The sequence below is a fragment of the Ornithorhynchus anatinus genome, chromosome X3 (assembly GCF_004115215.2).
Source record: "Ornithorhynchus anatinus isolate Pmale09 chromosome X3, mOrnAna1.pri.v4, whole genome shotgun sequence".
Classification (NCBI taxonomy): Eukaryota; Metazoa; Chordata; class Mammalia; order Monotremata; family Ornithorhynchidae; genus Ornithorhynchus; species Ornithorhynchus anatinus.
This window is the reverse complement of record NC_041751.1, coordinates 15,960,426-15,982,575: the sequence shown is the minus strand read 5'-3', so window position 1 is coordinate 15,982,575 and position 22,150 is coordinate 15,960,426. Positions and strand designations below refer to the sequence as shown.

The 22,150-nt window shown below is 42.4% G+C and overlaps 1 protein-coding gene across 4 annotated transcripts in view; it reads left to right on the top strand.

The window, feature by feature from the left end:
• The window catches only part of LOC100077596 (cadherin-9), a 79,016-nt gene that overhangs the window by 18,346 nt on the left and 38,520 nt on the right, over positions 1-22,150 (top strand). For 3 of the 4 annotated variants that reach the window (XM_029053913.2, XM_029053910.2, XM_029053914.2), the window contains exon 2: positions 11,195-11,519. In XM_029053913.2, the coding sequence (XP_028909746.1) occupies positions 11,289-11,519 (231 nt within the window). In that variant the 5' untranslated portion in view covers positions 11,195-11,288. Of the gene's footprint in view, positions 1-1,495; positions 1,725-11,194; positions 11,520-22,150 lie in introns of those variants that run through there. The other variant, XM_001508745.5, reaches the window with a different exon arrangement.

Genomic DNA, 22,150 nt, shown 5'->3' with positions numbered 1-22,150 from the left:
TGCAACACAGGAACGGGAGAAGTGAAGTGACTCGTCCGTGGTCAAACAGCAGACAAGCGGCGGGGACGGCATTAGAACCCATGACCTGCCGACTCCCAGGCCCGCACTCCGTCCACTAGGCCGTATTGCTTCGGTGTGGGTCAACAGTTTGAGGGTTATGATAGAGACGCGAGGAGTCTTTTCTTCTTGCTTAGAGATTCCTGCAGAAATGGTACCACTGAGATGGATTTACCAGGTAGGGTGACTTTCACTGTGGCAGCTGAAAGTTCCAACTTTACATCTCAACTTTCTTAAAGCAAACTCTTCAGTGAGGCTAATGATAATTAATATTCTGGTATTTGCTAAGTTAGCTCTTGCCATTTGCCACGCAGCGGTGGAGGTGGATACCAGGTAACCAAATCAGTTACAGCTCTGTCCTACTTGGGAATCACAGCCTAAGTAGGAGGGAGAACAGGAATTTAATATCCATTTTACAGTAATAATGATATTAACTATGGCACTTGTTAATCGCTTACTACAGGCCCAGCAGTGTAAAGGAGAATAATAATAATAATAATAATAACTGTAGCATTTGCTAAGTGGTTACTGTGTGCCAGGCACTGTTCTGAGCTCTGGGGTGGATACAATCAAATCGGATTGAAAACAGTCCCTGTCCCACGTGGGGAATCACAGTCTCAATCCCCATTTTACAGATGAGGTCACTGAGGCTCAGGGAAGTGAAGTCCTCCCAAGTTCACACGGCAGACAGCATCAGAATTAGAACCCAAGACCCTCCGACTAGCAGACCCATGCTCTATGCACTCTGCCGTGCTGCTTCTCAGCACGGCAGAGTGGAATGAAATGACTTGCCCAAAGGTACATGGCATAGGCAAGATTGAACCCAGGTCCTCTGACTCCCAGGCCCATTGCTCTTTCCAACAGACAGTGCTGCTTCATGAAGATCGGGATACCAAGGAGGACAAACAAAAGTGACCCCAACTGCTGTGGAAAGGAGACATGATGGCCCAGGAGACCGATTTTTACACGGAGGCAGGGTGGTAGGAATTTTCAATTCATTTATCACAATCTGCCCACATTTGGCAATAAAATCGACAATAAAATCTGCAATTGTGTCATCTTCGCAACCCCCCAAAAAGCTTAAATACACACAGATATAAAGGACTCCTTATTTTAATACTGATATAATCATAAACAGCCCCAAATTAAAGAGCCATTTAATCGTCGGCTAGAGTAATATTTCATTTAAAATGTCACAATATGTATGTAGTGCAATATAACCTCTATCGATAGTAAATGTTAATGATAGGTATTATTATTCACTGCTGATTCAGGATCCACAGTGGGCTTTGTATCCTTTAGATTCATAAAAGGAATACCATGAACTGAACAACCCCACGTTTATGACATCAGAGAATTTCCGAATTTGAATTCCTCTGCTTGACACATTTGGAAAATATTCAAGAGATACCCTTTCCTATCCCTATCTTTGTGCTTTTCTCTCTCAACATCAGTTTGGCATCAGTGGACAGGCAGGTATTCCAGATGAATCAGAGGATGCAGCTCATTAGCGGGTGGTAAATCAACCTTTTCAAACTGGAAGAAAGATGCTCAGAGAGGGGCACGCCCGTAATGCACTTCAACTCTCTCTAGGCAAACAGCACATCCGTCCCCACCCTAGATATTGCTGTCTTTGGTCCGTGGATTTGAAGATGACTCCACTGGTGGTGAGACTCTAGCGGTTCGTTTGGAGAAGCAGCATGGCTTAGTGGAAAGAGCACGGGTTTGGGAGTCAGAAGTCGTCGGTTCTAATCTCTGCTCTGCCACTTATCGGCCGTGTGTCTTTGGGCAAGTCATTTAATTTCTCGGTGCCTCAGTTACCTCATCTATAAAATGGGGATTAAGTCTGTGAGCCCCACGTGGGACAACCTGATTATCTGGTATCTGAACAAGTGCTTGGCACATAGTAAGTGCTTCACAAGTACCATAATTACTATTACTATTATTTGGTTGGGGCTGGTATAATCAATGTGACTTCCAAACCCTTTAGAAAGGTGGGCCTGAAAAGACCATCCTTGGCTGCTTGTTGCAGTGTACTCTCCCATACGCTTAGTACAGTGTTCTGCACACACTATCTCTCAATAAATACGCTTGAATGAATGAATGCATAGTGGCTGAGCTCTTACTTTGTGCCGAGCACCCTGCTAAGTGCTTGGGAGAGTAGGGTTCAAAAGGAAGCCAAGGACAGTAAGGTCGTTGTGGGCAGGGAATGTGTCTGTTTATTGTTGCATTGATGGATACATTTTATTATCGATAGGTTTTCCTAAACCCTGCTGGAATTCTATTAGTATTCAACATACTTTAATGATTGAATTTCTATTAAACGTGATTCATTCCTATCAGCAAGGTAGGCTTGAAATTAGCGACAATTTAATGGGGAATCAAAATTTTAAAACAGAAAAGCAGTATGGCCAAGAGGAAAGAGCAGAGGCCTGGGTATCTAAGGACCTCGGTTCTAAACCTGGCTCCCCCTTTGCCGCTTATTCATTCACTCACTCATTCAATCAGATTTATGGAGCGCTTACTGTGTGCGGGCCACTGTACTAAGCGCTTGGAAAGTACAATACAGCAATCCCTGCCCATAACGACCTGCAATTTTTATGTATCCACAAGAAAGTCAGAAGTGCTAAATTGCTCTCCAAAATTCTATCTTTTGAGTTTTTTTTCCTCACAAGGATTTCTCACTGAGGTTGTAAACTGTAGGTTCTAGTTTCAGCACTTGGGTATTTGAGCATTCACACATAGAAGTCAGGAACAAACAAGCATGAAAATGTAGTTTCTTAGCATAAAAAATCAGAAGTAGTAAAACTATTCCCCTCCATCTCCCAAGGTCACAGGAACAAAAAAGAGGTCTGTCTAGAAGGGGGTGGAGAAAGACACCAAAACAAGTACACAGGCAACAGTATAAATAAATAGAAATATAGATATATACATATATACCTAAGTACTGTGGGGCAGGGAGAGGGGGGGAAGAGCTAAGGGAGTGAGTCGAGGTGACACGGAATGGAGGGGGAGCTGAGGAAAAGAGGGCTTAGTCTAGGAAGGCCTCTTGGAGGAGATGCACCTTCAGCAGGGCTGGGCACAGTGATTGTTTGGTGGATTTGAGGAGAGAGGGTGTTCCAGGCCAGAGGTGGGACGTGGACCAGGGGCCAGAGGCGGGACAGGTGAGAACGTGGCACAGTGAGAAGATTAGCACCAGAAGAGCAAAGTGTGTGGGCTGGGATGGAGAAGGAGAGAAGGGAGGTGAGGCAAGGTGAAGAGGAGCTTTGAAGCCAATAGAGAGGAGTTTTTGTTTGATACGAAGGTCGATAGGCAACCAGTGGAGATTTGTGAGGCGGGGGGTGACATACCCCGAATGCTTTTGTGACTTGATCAGGTCATTTCTCTGCAGGCCAGTTTCCTCATCTGTAAAATGGGTATCCAAAATCTGCCCTTCCTCCTACCTCGGCTGGGAGCCCCATGGAGGACAAGGACTGCATCCAACCTGATTGTTCTGTAGCTACCCCAGCATTTCGTGCCATGCTTGGCACACAGTAAGCACTTAATGAACACTACTATGTTATTATTATGAGCGTTAAACATTTTGTTAATAATACTACTCATGCCATTTATTTAGCACTTACTATGTGCCGGGCACTGTACTAAACTCTGGTCACAGTCCCTGCTCCACACTAGGCTCACAGGTTTAGTTCCCATTTTACAGATGAGGGAACGGTGGCACAGAGAAGGGAAGTGACTTGCCCAAAGTCACAAGACTGTGAGCCCGTCACTGGGCAGGGATTGTCTCTATCTGTTGCCGAATTGTACATTCTAAGCGCTTAGTACAGTGCTCTGCACATAGTAAGCGCTCAAAAAATACTACCGAATGAATGAATAGCAGACGAGTGGTGGAGCCAAGAATTAGAAGCCAGGTCCTTCTGAATCCCAGGCCCATGCTCTATCCACTAGGCCACTCTGCTTTGTTCTGGTTATTATTATTATTATCATTATTATTAAGTTCCGTCGAGTCATTTCCGATTCATGGCAACTCCGTGGATATACTTTCCCTAGAAGATTCTGTCCTCTGCTATAATCCGCCGCCTAACGGTTCTTCCATTTTTTTAGCATGGTTATGGTCTCTATCCACCTAGCTGCCGGTCTGCCTCTTCCACGTTTTAAGCACTCCACGTTTTCTGTGGCCTTTTCTTAGCATCACTAGTCCTCCTGATTATGTGTCCAAATGTTCTGGTTAGAACTGCCTAATCGCCTTATCACCTGTAGCCTGTCGGTAAGCCCCTGTGGTCTGAATTAAATGCCGATGCTGTGATTCCATTTCCCCAGTGCCAAATATCACATCTCCTTTCCCACTCCCTCAAACCAACCCGCAATTTCAAGAATGAGCCGGGCGGGGGGGGAGGGGGTGTGTGTATTTTTTGCCCAGAAGGGCTGGGATGGAACTGCTTCCAAAGTCAGATGTATCTTGGGTGCTAGATGCAGGCCTGGATGCCGTGAAGAGGGTTGGACAATACAATTGCGCCGTGTAACTCTAACTATACATCTCTATCTAGCAGTTTATGGGTTTCTTCAACTTTGTAAATGTTATGAACTTTAGTGATCAATCGTATTTACTGAGCACTTACTGAGTGCAGAGCACTGTACTAAGCGCTTGGAAAGTACAATTCGGCAACAGACAGAGACAATCTCTACCCAACAATGGGCTTACAGTCTAGAAGATGATGATGGCATTAACTGCTTGTTATGTGCTGATGACCAGGATAGGCAGACGATACACAGGAATAAGGATCAACCTCATTTTCATAGGCGATGATGAACTATTTTAGGATTTCATTTAATAAGACTATATGATGAAGAAATGGAATAGAAATCGCCAAGCGATGCCCTGTGAATATTGAGGGGGGGGTGAGTTGAAAAGCTGCGGTGCCCCAGGTTACCCCCACTGGTGCCCTTTAGGAGGGCCGGATGCAGAAAACAGTCTGGATTTGTCGGCGCTGCGGTACGGTGTGTTTGGCAGATCAGAAGTTAGGATGTTCATGAAATGACTTAAATAATGCAGGCGGTGCCTATCAGAGTTTATAAACAGGCGGGTGCATGATGCCTCCTTCATTTCTATAGGAGACATGTTTCCAAAGGGGAAATGGTACGACAAACATCGAGCTTTGATGAAAACATTTCCCTTTATTTCTTGGCTTTGAAAGATGCACTCTAACCAGCCACTAATGTTGCTTTGGAAAATAGCAGAGAAAAACACTTGATGCTGTCTAATTAGACAGGGAAATGACAGGGAAAAGCAGCCCAGTGGAGAAGAATGCACACTAGAAGATCAAAGAAAGAAGTTCAAAAGAATTTGTGTTTACGGGGCTACATGCAATACTTTTTTAAAAAAAAAAACTCCTCCTCTATCGATGAAATGGCAACCTTGCATCAAGGGCAAGAACGATTGAGTGAAACTGTACACCAGCCTCCCTTTATTACTTCCATAGGTTTCAATGCCCCACCAAAATTGTTTCCTCATTAATTTTGACTCAATTGAAGAAAAAAAAAATTCTACAAAGCTGACTCTGACTATATTTCTAATTAAATCCTCTTCATTTTATAGTGGACATTAGAGGGTTTTAAAATAAGAATCCAATTATCCTTAATTTCAGTAGGCTAGAACGTTGGGTGCCCAGAAAGATGAGATCCACCACAGATGGTCACAAATGACTCATTCTGCACCTGCCTTATATCACACTTGCTGCCTCCAGCCTACCCTAACCGACTCAGTTTACCTCTCTGACAGTTTTCTCGGCTCTCGCCCACGGACAAAAATCTTCATTTATCCCCCCGGGATGGTGAGAGCATAATGAATTTAGGTGGGAAGGCATTTTCACATGCACTGGCTAAAAGGCTATGTTTTGTGAAAGTCTCACTTTCTGAAAGGATCTTTTATTAAAATTAATGTACAAGTGTATTCTGACATTATCATTAGTCGGAAATGTTTCATTCAGCATTACTTCATGCAAGAAAACCTGCCACATCATCCTACGGCCACTGGTTATCAATTAAAATACTTGCATCCATATTCCTTTTTGCCTCTATAAAAATCAGGGGTCCGCTTCCTCTTCATTCATTCAATCGTATTTATTGAGCACGTACTGTGTGCAGAGCACTGTACTAAGCGCTTGGAATGTACACTTCGGCAACAATGGAATTTACTACGATTCCAGTGAGCTATAGTTCACGGTTGCCTTTTCACAAGTAGGCTGCTTAGAATTCGAGCAGCGCTGTGGCCATATGTCTCAGAATTGTTGTGTTTTGATATTTTAGCAGAATGATCACACGGAAAACGTGAAACCTTTGGCTTTGGAAGAGTAGCAGATTCCAGCGGGACACTGATTATATTTTGGCCTTAACGATTATGTAGTATATGTATTAGATTTTATGAGTTTTTTGTTCATTTGGATTTTGACTGTTGCTCTAGTGTGATGTGGTTAAAGGTTAGAACGGGTTGCTATCATGCTTGTGACTGTGCAGAGCTAATTAAAAATATTACCATGGTGATTGCTATAGTAACCTTGAAGTTGGCACCACTGCCAACACATCCTCACAGTTGATTCAAGCAGGACTGGAATGTCTTTCCTAGCAAAAGTATTGATCAGAGTGAATTCTTATTCCTCTGTAAACTTCCTTGTTGGGAAATACTGCTGGATTTTGTATTGCCCTATCCACATGATTTTACAAATCATTTCTAATTCCTTCAATACACGGACTGAATATCGAAGAAAAACATTCATTAGGTGGCCCTTCAAAACCTGAACACTGGGACTTCTTTTATTAATATGTTTAGCAAAATAACTATTTTGGGAGCATAAACCTCTTCAATCCATATATGATCATGACATAATGGGGTCCACTGGGAGAACAGAATCGTTGACTGACAAATGGATGAGCGTTCAAGTGATGAAGGACCGCACAACTATAATTTCCACCCATAAAGGCAAACTAAGGGGAGGATCCTGAAAACATCTTCATTCAGTCATACATACACAAGCGCATGCACAAACACACACACACAGGACCCACTGATGGACTTGGCATTTAGAAGATTTGAGCTCTGGCACAAATCGCTCCAAATTCACTTCTGACTTGTCCCTTAGAAACAGTACTTTTAAAATGGCAGTCTGGGATGGATGGGGGTGGAATGAATCAGTCAGAGATACATATTTCCTATGTAACCAGAAGTATTGGGAATTCATTCATTCAATCATATTTATTGAGCGCTTACTGTGTGCGGAGCACTGCACTAAGCGCTTGGAATGTACAATTCGGTAATAGGGACAATCCCTGTCCAACAATGGGAAATGTATTCCTGTCCCTCAATTAACTAATGCAGGCAGCAGAAACACTCCCCCCCCCCCCCCCCCCCCCCCTGCAGAATTGTACTGAAACACATTTTTTAGTATACAAGAAATGCGTCAAGTGTCTTTTAAAAAGTTTTTTTTAAACTTGAAAAGTTTGACCTCCAATTGCAAAATCGGTCTTTCATGAGCTCTGCTGGAAAGGAATAGTAGAAATGGTATTTACTGAGCATTCATTGAGTGCAGTGTTATGCAGCAATCAATGAACCAATTGTATTCACTGAGAGCTTACTGTGTGCAGAGCACTGTACTAAGCGCTTGGGAGAGTACCATACAATAATATAACAGACATATTCCCTGCCCACAATAAGCGTACAGTCTAGAGAGGGAGACAGACATTAAAACGAGTAAATACATTACAGTTATCTACATAAGTGCTATGGGGCTGGGCCTTGGGAATAAATAAAGGGAGCCCGTCAGGGTGACGGGAGTAATTGTCAGATATAAGGAGGAAGGGTGTTCCAGGACAGAGGCAGAATGTGGGCAAGAGGCAGGGGGAGAGACAGACGAGACTGAGATGCAGTGAGTAGGTTGGCAAGAGAAGAGTGAAGTGTGTGGGCTTGGTTGTAGTACGAGAGTAGCAAAGCGAGGTAGGCGGGGCCAAGGTGTTTGAATGTTTTAAAGTCAAAGGTAAGGAGTTTCTGTTTGATGTGGAGGTCGACGGGAAATCACTGAAGGTTCCTGCATAGTTGGGCAACACGGACTGTACATTTTTGTAAAAAAAAAATTATCCGGGCAGCAGCGTAAAGTATGGACTGGAGTAGGGAGAGACAGGAGACAGGGAGATCAACAAGGAGCCTGATAAAATAATCAAGGTGGGATAGGATAAGTGCTTGTATTAACATAGAAGCAGTTTATATGGAGATGAAAGGAAGGATTTTGGTGATGTGGAGGTTGAACTGACAGGATTTAATGATAAACTGAATATGTGGGTTGAATGAGAGAGAGGAGTCAAGGATAAATGCCAAGGTTATGTGCTTGTGAGACAGAAAGATGGTGGTGCTGTATACAGTGATGGAAAATTCAGGGGAAGGACAGAGTTTGGGTGGGAAGATAAGGAGCTCTGGTTTGGACATATTTAATTTGAGGTGACATCAGGACATCCAAGTAGAGATGTCTCGAAGGCAGGAGGGAAAGTGAGACGGCAGAGTGGGAGAGAGATCAGGGATGAAGATGTAGATTTGGGAATCCTGTTCAGAGGTAATAGTTGAAGCCATGGGATCAAATTAGATCTCCAAGGGAGTGGATGTAGATGGAGAATGACAGGGGACCCAAAGGTGAACCGTGAGGGATTGCCATAGTCAGGGGGTGGGAGGCAGGGGAGGAGCCCACTAAAGAGACTGAGAATGAATGGCCAGAGAAATAAGAGGAGAACCAGGAGAGGAAAGAGTCAGGGAAGCCAAGGTTGGTTTCCAGGAGAAGGAGGTGGTCCACAGTGTTGAAGGCAGCTGAGAGGTCGAGGAGGATCAGAATGGAGTAGAGGCCATTGGATTAGGCAAGAAGGAGATCACTGGTGAACTTCTGTGGAGTGAAGGGGATGGAAGCCAGATTGGAGGGGGGTCAAGGGGAGAATGGGAGGAGAGGAACTGGAGACAGCCGTGTTGGGGTGTAGCCAACTCACTCAAGGATTTTGGAGACGAATGGTAGGAGGGAGATGGGGCGATTAATGCAGGGAGTCATGGGGTCAAAGGAAGGTTTTATTAGGAGATAGGGGACATGGGCATGCCTGAAAGCGAACAGTTGAAGATGGTGATCAGCGAGGGAAGAAAGGAAGGGGACAAGTGTTTCGATTACATGCGAATGCTCTGTGCTGAGCTTTTGGGAAAATGATCAGAAGCAAGAGGCATGTTTCCTGTCTCTTATCAATCTTCATATTGCATGTCCATGATTGTGCTTATTCACAAAGATTCAACCAGATCATAAAAAGAGAGCATAGAGGCAAATAGATGTTTTAAACATTCAAGCATATAAGTATTCAGTTCAACACTGAAAATGAGTGATCAACTGGCAACTCCTGAGATGAATAAATATGAATCATTTTATAAACCTGTTAGGCTTTCGACTCACTACCTTGGAAACCCAAGAAGCACAGATTACGCTAAAACAAAAAGGTTCTGTTGAAAGGCATCAACATTTAAGAGTGTTGAATTACATCTGGAAAATCTCCATAATTTCCATCCCCAAATAATACAATCCTATTTGGATTCCAGGAAAAAAGATAAGAAGATATTAGATAGACGAGCTGCAGAGTTCATACAAAAGCATTGAGAGTTCACACAGAGATCTGCGGGTTTGAGAAACATTATGTAAATCAGGCTTAAATCATTGAAACATTTGCTTTTATTGTTTGGAAAAGTTAGGAACAAGGACATCTGACTTCCTTTCGCTTTGAAATTTAAAACTGACGTGCTAAAATCTGGTTCATTTAGAAGCGGCTTGTCAAATGGCTTCCACTTAAATTACAGTAGCTTAGATTGGGTAAAATCTAACGGAAACGTAGAACTGAACTTTTATCTGAGGAACCCAAGGAGAAGAGAGTAAAAACCTGATTTAATTTATATGATGCTAACATTATTTCAGTGACGTAACTGAAATATGCAGTGAAGATAGTTTATCATAATCAAAATTTTCATTTGTGGGTTAGTCTAAATTTCTGAGATACTTAGATTTAGGTTTAGGATTTCTTTGTTAACATTCTGAGTTGTTAGCAATCGCTACCATGGGAAAATAATGTTCATTACAACAATATCTGTAACCGACATAATTTATCCTCACTAATATTCGTCTAGCCCCTAAAAATATGAGTCCCTTTTAAAGTATGACAGTAGCCCCAAGGGTCTAACCAGAGAGACTCAGGCTAATGAAGAAAACAGCTCCTATCTTTAACTGTGATTAGACTTTGAAATAGCATGTTAAGAGATGTGACGGAGTCTCCATCAATGAAAACCTGAAGTAATTTATCAATCAGCTTGAGAAATTATTCTAAAACCAATTAGATAATGCTATTTATTGAGCACCTACTAATACATTACACTAAGCACTTCGGAAGGCACAACAGAAACAGCAGTTATGTTCTCTGCCCACAAGGGACTTCCTCTCTAAAACAGGGGGGGATATGAAAATACTTACAAATGAACTATTTAAAAAAAATGTACAAAAATGCTACAGATGGGTATGAATAACTACAAAGTGCTGGAGAAGGATGATTGATGTGTACAGTTTAGGGTGTGGCAACTACTTGGGGAAGGCCTACTGGAGGAGGTGGGATAATAATAATCATCATCATAATAATAACAATGATATGGGCCAAGCACTAAGTGCTGGGGTAGACACAAGGTAATAAGGTTGTCCCACGTGGGGCTCACAGTTTTAATCCCCATTTTACAGATGAGGTAACTGAGGCACAGAGAAGTGAAGTGACTTGCCCAAACTTAGCTAAGTGGCAGAGCCGGGATTAGAACCCACGACATCTGTCTCCCAAGTCCGTGCTTTTTCCACTAAGTCATGCTGCTTCTCTCAGGAGAGTTTGGAACAATGGAAGGGCTTTGGTCTGTAGGATGGGGGAGGGAGGTTGTTAAAGATCAGGCAGCAACACGAGTGAAAGGACGGTCTTGGGAGGGAGGCAGTGAGGTACAGTTAGAAAATAAGCTTGAGGTGAATGACGGGAGCAAATTGGGAAACACCTGTGGAACACGTTGTTTATCAAATTGACTGACCTTTGGTGTTTTGGCCTTTTTCAGATATATTTGACCCTGAAAACTAATTCTTGAATCTATTCCCCTGGGAAAACAGAAGAGAGATTACACCTGACCTATTTTGGGAAGCTCCAAAATAATGAAGACTTGCTACTGCCTTACCCTATGTATCTGGACTTGTATGCTTCATACAGTTCACCCCACCCAGTTACAAGAAAGGATTCCCTGGTATTCCCAACCACCGAGGATTGTGGGACTGTCTGGAAACGACAAGCAAGTTCTTCATCATCGCGTCAAAAGAGGATGGATGTGGAATCAGTTCTTTCTTCTGGAAGAGTACACAGGCACAGACTCTCAGTATGTAGGGAAGGTAAACACCTTGACTCTTTGAATGAAGAAGTTGATTATGGAAAACTGTTCTCTCTTTCTCCTGCTCAGGTCTCTGGCTGGGAGTCCCTCCATATTATCTTTTCATGCCCCTGTCCGGCATTAAACGAATCCAAAGCTTCCCCGGTTTCTCTGAGCCGGCACATCGGATGCAAGGCTCTCATATATTATTAATCCAATACGCTGCCCTGAAAGGAGTTAGAGCTAAACTAGCATTTTACAACACATGCCAAAGGGAAACATGAAATAGAGAAGAACTTTGGGAATCCAAGGGGATTCACATAATTCAAAGTATGAGCTGAGAAAAAGAGAAAACAAACAATTAGGGCACCACTAAAGGAAGGGTGTGAAACTGGGAGTCTGAGCGATTTCAGGCAGCAAGAGTGCTAGAAATCTATCAAGTGGTCATTGGCTCTAATGTGGGAGACCTTTGCCCCTCACGAGTTTTATGTCTTTTTTTTGATATTTGCACCTTTAAAATAGGCAATGCAAAGAGGAATTAATCCTGCGGGACTACAGTGTTCTGCTAGCGGTGGATTTAACAAGTAATGCGGACACGTGAATCGAAATATGTCACTTGGGTGGTATCTTCGAACCACTGTCCGACTCCCAGCCCATTCATACACAATTAATCGATGGCTAAGGTAGTGGAATTTTCCCTAATCAAACCCCAACCTCCTCGTTACAACCAAAATGACCGTGTGACTGTTAGAGAGCATAAAAAGAGTGCTGAAGGGAAATTTATAGCTCTTGCGCTGACTCGCCTGTAACCTCACTGTCATCATGTAAATGGCATGTAGACAAAGGTATGAGGAGTCCAGTTAAGGTTGGATTACATCGTTCAAATTGTTTCACGCATGTCGATTCCCGGGCTTTATTTGATATTTAATGTAAGTCACAGGACTGTTTGAAAAATCTACATCGATAAGGTGAATTCTTAGAAGAAGCATTAAACCCATTTTAAACCCTAGTGCTTTGGAGAAGAGCGAGGGAGAGAGTAATCCAGTGGGAGTCAAGAGACCCGGGGTTACAGTGAATAATAATAATAATATTAACGGTAATAATTGTGGTGTTTGTAAAACACTTACTATGTGTCAAACACTGTTCTGATCACTGGGGTAGCTACAGGTAATCAGCTAGACACATTTCCTGTCCCACATAGGGTTCACAGTCTTGATCCCCATTTTAAAGACGAGGTAACTGAGGCACAGAGAAATGAAGTGACTTGCCCAAGGTCACACAGCAGACATGTGGCAGAGCTGGGATTAAAACCCATGTCCCCTGACTCCCAGAGCCAGGCTCTTTCCACTACTAGGCCACGGTGCTTCTCAGTTACTTCTTAGTTACTGACCAGCTGTGGGACCCTGGGGTGACTTACCTCTTAATTCCGTCACTAGATGAGTACAGCCTTCCCCACCCACCCTTCTAGGTTGCTGCTACTCATCTGAGGAGGACAAACGTGAAAAGACTTGGGTGAGGGTGGGGGAGGAGGTGAGAAAGGAGGGGTCCGGGAGGGGAGAAGAAAACCTTGTTTTAATTGCACAGATCTAGAGATAGGTAGTTTTACTTTCTGCCATAATAGTAATAATAATAATAATATTTGGTAAGTGTTTCCTACATGCACACACTGTCCTAAGCACTGGGGTAGATACAACATAATTAAGTCAGACACAAGCCCTAAATAGAATGAAGAACAGATACGTGTAAATTACTTCTCTCGTAAAGCAGCATCAGGGGGGTGTGAGGAGGAGGAGGGTTTTTTTTTTTTTTTAATGATATTTGTTAATTGCCTACTATGTACCAGGCACTGTATTACGTGCTAGGGCAGATACAAGTTAATGAGGTTGGGAAAAGTCTCCGTCCCACATAGGGCTCACAGCCTTAATCCCCATTTTACAGACGGGGAACTGAGGCACAGAGTAGTTGAGTGACTTGCCCAAGGTCACACAGCAGACAAGTGTCAGAGCTGGGAATAAAATCTAAATCCTTCTGACTCCCAAGCCTGGGCTCTGCCACTAGGTCACGCTGCTTCTCATAATAACTGTGGTTGTGTTAAGTGCTTACTATGTAGCAGGCACTGTGTTAAATGCTGGGGTAGATACGAGGTAATCGGGTTAGACAGAGTCCCTGTCCCACATAGGGTTTCCAGCCTTAATTACCATTTTACAGTTGAGGGAACCGAGGCACAGAGAAATTAAGTGACTTGCCCAAAACCACGCAACAGACAAGAGGGGGAGCCAGGATTAGAATCCAGGTCCTTCTGACTCCCAAGCCCGGGATCTATCCACTAGACCATTCTACGTCGGAAAACGTCAGTGGGGGTTAACTGAGAGGTGTCGATGGTGGATATTTTAAGCTTCAATTCAGGTTTTCAGAGGTCTCTGCAACAGTCCAGGCTGGTATCCTCATGGCCAGCCTATTGGGAGGGAGGTCTTAGAGTAGGAGCTGTTAATTAATCCTAAAAGCCTTCAGGAGCTGTTGGTAGTCACCTTGTGAGTCCCACTTGGAACATTCTGCGTTTGTTTCCCTCTATTTATGTTCCCAATTAAATCGTGTTTGTGTCTCTTGCCTGTTTACGGGGGCAGCTCCGTTATGGCAACTTTCCTAATGGAATCCTGGCCATATTTCCATGTCCATACTACCCCTGATCCTCCTAAACATTGGATGGCTTGGATAGGTTCTGATTTATGGGTATAGAGCAACAGGACCCTGAATTCAGTGCCGAAGGACCCCAAATTCTTCTCTGGTCTCTTAATAATACCTCTCTGGGTCTCAGTTTTTTCCTCTGTAAAGTGGAGATGAGATGCTTGTTCTCCCTACTCTTTTGGTCATGAGCCTCAGGTGGAACAAAGTGCTTGGCCCACAGTAAGTGCTCAATAAATATGAATGAACGTACCTGGGAGAGAGCAGCAGGCACAAGACACGTCCCCTGCCCTCAAAGAGTTTACAGTCTATAGTGTGGATAGGCCACTGGATTGGAAGAACCTGATAATGGCATTCCAAACTTGTATTCTTTGATTTCTTACCAGATTGTCCCTTTTGGACACCATCATTGGATAATTCACGATTACAACTGATCAGAGTTGTAACATTAATTCTGGATGTGCTCAGAGTCTTTGGAAAACAATCCTTACTGATGATTTCTTGAATTCTTTAGACGTGCCTGCAGGTTTTTCGCTTTCCATGAATTTTTGGATGTAGAAACACTAAAACGCCAGGGGGGTAAATCATTTTTAAAAGGTCCCGAATGCACAGTAACTGAAACTCTGCAATATGAACAAATTAATGTGAAAAAATACACTATAATTGAATTACAGAAAGACAGTGATCATATTTGAATGCAATCTAAAATGGAGAAACAATGTAGCCAGTAGAATAGGATTCGACCATCTGAGGGGGCAAAAGTAGCTTTCACATACACTCAGTTCTTCACTGAGGAGCCTCATTCCTGACTTACCTTACTCTAAGGAAAACTCATCCTACACTTTGTGGGTCTTGACAGATGCTATATCTATGCGTACAACCATTTCTTTTGTGCATCACCTTCCATCTAGAGAGACGCACATGATTGGAATGTTTATTTTTTGTATTTGATAAATACTTACTATGTTCAAGGCACTGTACTAAACACTGGGTACAAGATAATTAAGTTGGACACAGACCCTTTCCCATATGGGCTCACAACTTTAATCCCCATTTTTGTTTTGTTTGTTTAGTGGTACTTAAGCGCTTACCATGTGTCAAACACTGTTCTCAGCACTGGGGTAGGAGCAAGATAATTAGGTTGGACACAGTCCCTGTCCCACATGGCGGCTCACAGTCTTAAGAAGCAGGGAGAACAGGTATTGAATCCCCATTTTACAGGTGAGGAAACTGAGGCACAAAGAAGTTTAGTGACTTGCCCAAAGTCACACAGCAAGCAACTGGCAGAGGCAGGATTAGAAACCAGGTCCTCCGACTCCCAAGCCTGTACTTTTTCCACTAGGCCGCGCTACTTTTCGGTACCTATTCCTTAACAGCATCTATCAAAATGGGCAGTAAAGACACATGTTGTTTAAGAATGAGGGGGTTTTGAATAGATTGAAATGATCTTTAGCTAGATAGACCAATCACACCTATTAAATCCACTATATTCTTCCGGGTTCTTAGTTCTAGTGCTCTGCACACAGTCGGTGACCAATAAGTACTACTGCTTGACGAGTGTGCTTTTCACAATGTTTGATCATGGAGAATATAAATCAAAGAGATCATACTTATAATTCACCAATAACTTAAGTCACTAAAGACATTTTTTTATAATAATTATTATTAGGTATATCAAAATCTCACTAGAGATATGAAGAGATAAAGACACAAATGAGAGCAAAATGATTTCAGACATCTGGGCTGGCTATTTGAAATGGAACTTCAGATGGGGAGGTGGTGGAAATTCCTGTTTGACTCCTGGATAAGAACATGCTCTTGGCCCTTTCCAACTGAGTTAGAAGATCAATTATTCTTCCAGTTTGTCAGTCAATTGCGTTTATTGCGTGCTTACTACACGCAGACCTTTGTAACTAAGGGCTGGAGAGAGTTCATCTCAACAATATAATGGACACATTCCCTGCCCACAACAAGCTTACAGTCTAGAGGGCAGTTGATCTTCAACAGTCAGTGTTTAGAGACTGGTTGAGTGGAATTCATTACTCAACCGGCTATTGGCCTTCACTGATGTTTTTGCTCTCCCTGGTCCTGGGAAATATGTGCACATCCTCTCCCTATTTCCCCCTGCCCACCCCCAACCTCAATTCTTTACTGACACTGTATTATAACTGCATCAGATTGGCTTCAAAATGATGGTGAATGGACACATAAATGGTTCAGGTAAATCAGTACTAAATATTGCCAAAAAGGTACTTTTTCACTTTGGGAATTATTTTTTTCTCATTTGAACTAAATCGCCCCATGCTCAGCAACGTGGCATTTCATTTTTTGAAAGAAAATGTTGAGTCAGAATATTCTGAAGAAGACATAAAAACTACACTTTAATCTATTGCCCAGATAGAAAAAAAAAATGTTTTGGATCTTGGAAGTATGTGGTGGGAGGTGATGGCTCTAGAGGATGAGAGTAGTACAATTAACCTAATCAATCATTAAATGAGCTTGAAAAAGATAACAAAAATATGGGTGTACAACCAAATATTCTTCCCTTAACTTACTGTACTATAAGGAACACTTAGTAGAATATTCCCATGTCATGGTTTGTTTCTTTTTCTTTGATACTCTCACAAATGATTAGTTCCACATTCTTTACCATCCAAATAAAGTCACTCTGACAGTTTCCGTAAATATCACTGTCCCATTGTACTGTTCAAATTAAAATATTTTAAATGGGATGTAACTCTAACGCTATGGAATGTAAAGAGAAATCAATCTACGGTATCTATTGGGCACTTACCGTGTGCCAAGCCTTGTACCAATTTCTTGGGAAAATACAATACAACAGAGTTGGTAGACACATTCCCTTCCCATAGGAGTTTACAGTCTAGAGGGGGAGACAGTCATTAAAATAAACTATGGATAAATGCATAAGTGCGGGTGGGGCAGAGGGTGGAGTGCATAGCAAAAGCTTGAAGGGTAAATAATAATAATAATAATAATAATGGTGGTAATTTGTTAAAGATCCAAGTGCACAGGCAGAGGGAGAGGGAGTAGGGGGAAAAAGGGGATAGTTAGAGAAGACCTCTTGGAAGAGATGATTTTAATAAGGCTTTGAAGGTGAGAAGAGTGATGGTTTGCCATCTATGAAGGGGAGGGAGTTCCAGACAAGAAGGAGGACATGCTAAAGGGGTGTCAGTGACAGAGGCCGGAGAGAAGAACAGAGAGCAGGTTGGTGTTGGTGGACCTAAGAGTGGTGTTGGGTTGTCGGGCAACACTGGAAGTTCTTGAAGATTGAGAAGACTTAGACTGAACAAATTTTTAGAAAAATGATCTGGGCAGCAGAGTGAAGTAAGGACTGGAATAGGGACAGAAGGCAGGGAGGTCAGGGCAGTAGTCAAGGCAGGATATGATAAGTGCTTGGGTCAGCACAGTTGCAGTTTGAATGGAAAGAGCAGGGCGGATTTTAGAGATGTTGTGAAGGCAGAACGTACAGGATTTGGTGACAGGTCGAATATGTGTGTTGAATGAGAGAGAGAAGTAGAGGACAACGCCAAGGTTTCAGGCTTGTGAGCCAGAGAGGATAACAGTGATGGGAAAGAGAGGGAAGATGAGGAGTTTTGCTCGGGACATGATTACTTTGAAATGTTGGTGGTACATCCAGGTAGAGATAAACAAAAGGCAGGGGGAAATGCAGGACCGGAAAGGAGAAGACAGTCAGGGCTGGAGAGGTAGATTTGGGCAGCAACTGCACAGAAATGGTAGTTGAAGCTGTGGGAGCTTCTCCAGGGGAAGATGGAGAATAGAAACTGATACTAAAAAAAAAAAAAAATCTATTCATAAGAGAAATGCATTAGGCTTAATATCAAGATCCAGAATCTCATTTTAATTAACATGCGGCTCAACAGAAAGAGAACAGAGGTCCATTGGGTGAGCTCTCTGATGAGTAACAATCCAGAATTTACCTTATCGCTCTATTGTATTCTCCCAAGTGTTTAGTTCAGTGCTCTGTGCTTTAGTTCAGAGCACAGTAAGTGCTCAATAAATACGTCTGAATGAACGAATGAATGAGGAATTTGCTCTAGAAATCTTTTCTTGTCAACTCTTTATAAGTGGAGAAAAATATCATTTTAAAACATGATTTGCAAAGGAATTGCCTAGATGCATACATGTTCTGTGAAGTTTACAATTATCAGTGGATGAAATGTCCTTTCATTTAGCCAGAAGGGTCTTCAAAATTCGGTTGTTGTTTTTTTTTTTAATCTAAGCTTTGGTATTGTTCATTCATTCAATAGTATGTATTGAGCGCTTACTATGTGCAGAGCACTGTACTAAGCGCTTGGAATGGACAATTGGGCAACAGATAGAGACAATCCCTGCCCATTGACAGGCTTACAGTCTAATCGGGGGAGACAGACAAAAACAGTAGCAATAAATAGAATCAAGGGGATGTACATCTCACTAAAACAATAGCAATAAATAGAATAGCAATAATTGTAGTAATAGCGTGGTATTTATTGAGCACCTTCTGAATGCAACAACCTGTCCTAAGCACTTGGCAAAGGACAACTGAATAAAAACACACATTCCACGTTCACAAGGGGGAGACAGAAATTTTTTTATAAATAGTGAAAACCATAGGAAAAATAAGGATCAGATAGGTAGAATTAACGTCCCAGGATAAAAAGTCAGAAAAACAATTGATTATACATATGTAAACAAGGGCCGAGGATGAGGATGAATATAAATGCATCCAAGCTAAAGGTGGCTGTTGAGCTGGTAGAACTCGGTGTTGGGATTCATTTGGGAAAGGGAAGAGGTAGGATTTGAAGCTGCGGAGAGATGAGGTCTGATGGATTGGGCAAAAGGGGGGATTTTAGTCAGGGGAACACATAAGCAGGGATTACAGACAGGTGAGTCAAGGATGAAAGACACGCAGATGCGTAGTGTGTGAACTAGAAGAACAGAGGAATGAGAGAACAGTAATAAGAATGGACTAATCTGAGCCCCATGTGGAACACGGACTGTGTCCAACCTGATAACCTTATATCTACCCCCATAGAACAGTGCTTCTTGAGCACATGGTAAGTGCTTAACAAATATCATTGCTTCTATTAACATTACTATTATTATTGCAAAAACTGGAGGAAAGAGACCTACTGAGAATGTGAATGACCTGTGACCATTTGACTGTAATACGTGGATAGCCACACCCCCAGACCCAGAGAAGATAGGATTCTGGGCATTTTCACTTCTGGCTACATGCAAGGCTAATAATATATTCCCCCACACCATATGTAGAGATCTTATGTACATATGCATGAATTATAAATTACAAATGATTTATTTATATTTTTTCATTTTATTATTTTATGCATTTATGACTGTCTCTAGCCTGTAAGGTTGTTGTGGACAGGGAACATGAACACATCTACCAACGCTGTTGCATTATACTCTCCCAAGTGCTTTGTACAGTGCTCTGCACACAGTAAATGCTCAATAGACACGACCGATGGTGAGGATAAAGGTCTACTGCAACTCTCTGTGGAGAGCAGAACTGCTAGTGATCCAAAAAGCACTGCTCTGGGAATCAGGAGGCTCACATTCTTATCCTGGCTCTGCCCGGAAGTGGTTAGTGAGGCAAACCTAACTCATGAACATCACGACGTGCTGCACCCTTGCATCGCACTTGATTCTGTAGCGGGAACATGACCGGCAGAAACAAGAGGGTGAGTGGCGTGGTGCCAACTAACCAGTCAATTGGTTGTATTGATTGGGTCGATTCCCTGCACAGGTTTTCGATCCTCGAGGAATCAGGCTGGTGGGTTGGGGGGGGGGGGGGGAGGGCGGGGGGCTGGAAAGCAGAATTATGAGAAGAGATGAATGCAGGAAAGATGTCAGTTGAGGAATTATAGAGGATTCTCCCTTTAGATTGCAATCTCCTTAGGGGCAAGAGTTTGGTCTCTTCCTTCACTTGTCTCACCTAGGCACTTTAAGTAAAAGTACCCTGCACTCAGTAGCACCACATAAATACTCCCCTAACATCTATGTCTTTTCCACAATTTATGCACCTATATTTTCTGGATCACATAGTCAGTGTATTCATCCTGATGACCCTATTGTAAATGTTTTCATGTTGGTCTTCTCTTTGCTTCTGGGTACAAGGGTTTCGTGCTTTTATTAGACTTTCCCGAGTGCCCAAATCAGCGTACCACTCCCTAGTGTGTGCTTAAAATAAATAATTACACTGTTGCTACTTCTGAATTATTATGTGGCTGGTTTGTTCAGAAAAAATATTTATGGCTGGGTTGATGTGAGTATACCCACTCTACCAAAAACTAGCAAGCTCAACTGACGGAGAAAAGTGTATCTAGATAACATAAGGTGAGCATGTGCCTTAAAAATTGTAGAAAGTCACCCAATGCCACTAGATTGGAGGAGAGATGCCTAGTGGAAAGAGCCGGATGTCGGAATCGGGGGACCTGTGCTTTAGTTCCGGCTCTGCCACTTGACTGCTGCATGAACTTGGGCGAGTCACTTAATTTCTCTGTGCCTCAATTTCCTCAGCTATAAGGTGGAGATTCAATACCTGTCACCTGCCCCCCAGTCCGTTAGACTGTAAGCCCCATGTAGGACAGGGACTCTCTCTGTCTTGATTATCTTGCATCTCTCCTAGTGCTTAGAATAAACAGTGTTATGGTGCATTTCAATACCACAGTTGTGGTTATTATTATTATTATTGTTATTACTGAATGTACAAAAAATGTGGCAGAAAATTCTCCACAGGACTAAATGTATTTTCATACTCCTCCACATCCCCACAGAATTGGTTTGAAGGCCCAGATCCTTTGGATCTTGAGAGGAGTTTGGGGCCTGGGACACCCATTCCCAGTGAGACAGCAGGATCAAAGAATACCTAGGCCAAAGGGCCCGCTTTACCTGCGACTTGTATTTCTTTCATGAACAGGACTCCCTTGGCAGAGAGACAGAAACACCTGCTGAGAGTTTCAGATTTCCCCAATCCCCAGAACAGAGCCAGTGTTTGACTGCTGGTGTATCTGCTCTGTGGATCCAAAAACCCACACAAGGCACACAGCTCAGATGACAAAGGGAAATGCTAATTTTACGGCCTGGAAGGGAATGATTTTGCTGATACTGAATGACAGAAGCTATTGCACAAGCGTCTCATTAGGTCTCTGGAAGGCAAGACAGAAGATTCCCTACGTGGATTTCTACAAGCTCCGTAGAGGCAGAAATCAAAGATGAAAGAGATTCTATAGTGTGGACCCACCACACATCCTACAAAGCAGCATGAAGGTCACTTGCAAGCAGGCTTTCAGATCAAGATGTTCAAAAAGCAGAGAAGTAGTTGTAATGCCAAAGAATTTGGAAATATCCTATCCCGGAAGGAAAAGAATCACTGGTGCCTAAATTCATCCCCGCATAAAGGAAAGTGCTGGATTCCTGAGGCCAAAAGTCCTCTGGTCCATGTGGAATGGAAACATCGGTATTTCAGTAAAATATCAGTATCAATTTCAGTTGATCTGAGGGAAGAGAATGTATAATTTACAGTTTTCTGTTTTTGAGAAACATGCATCCAGTGAGAAAGGAGGTAGTAAAATTCCTTCCTCTAGATTTGGCTAATAAAGTAGTCTCTGAGCCTAAATTTGGTATGGCCTGAAGCCATGTTTAACTTCCTCATCAGATTAAGATACCATGAAGACATGTTTTATGTACATCTTTAAAATATATATTATATGTAATATACTAATATAGTAATATATAGTAATATAATAATAATGTAATATGTAATATAGACTATACATTATTCATATTCAATATTCATCTACTCCTCTAGACTGAAACTCATTATGGGCAGGGAAACATGTCTCCCAACTCTGTTGCACTGTACTCTTCCAAGTGCTTAGTAAATCACAATGAGCTCCCACTGTGCTACGCTACTTCTCCACATTCTTC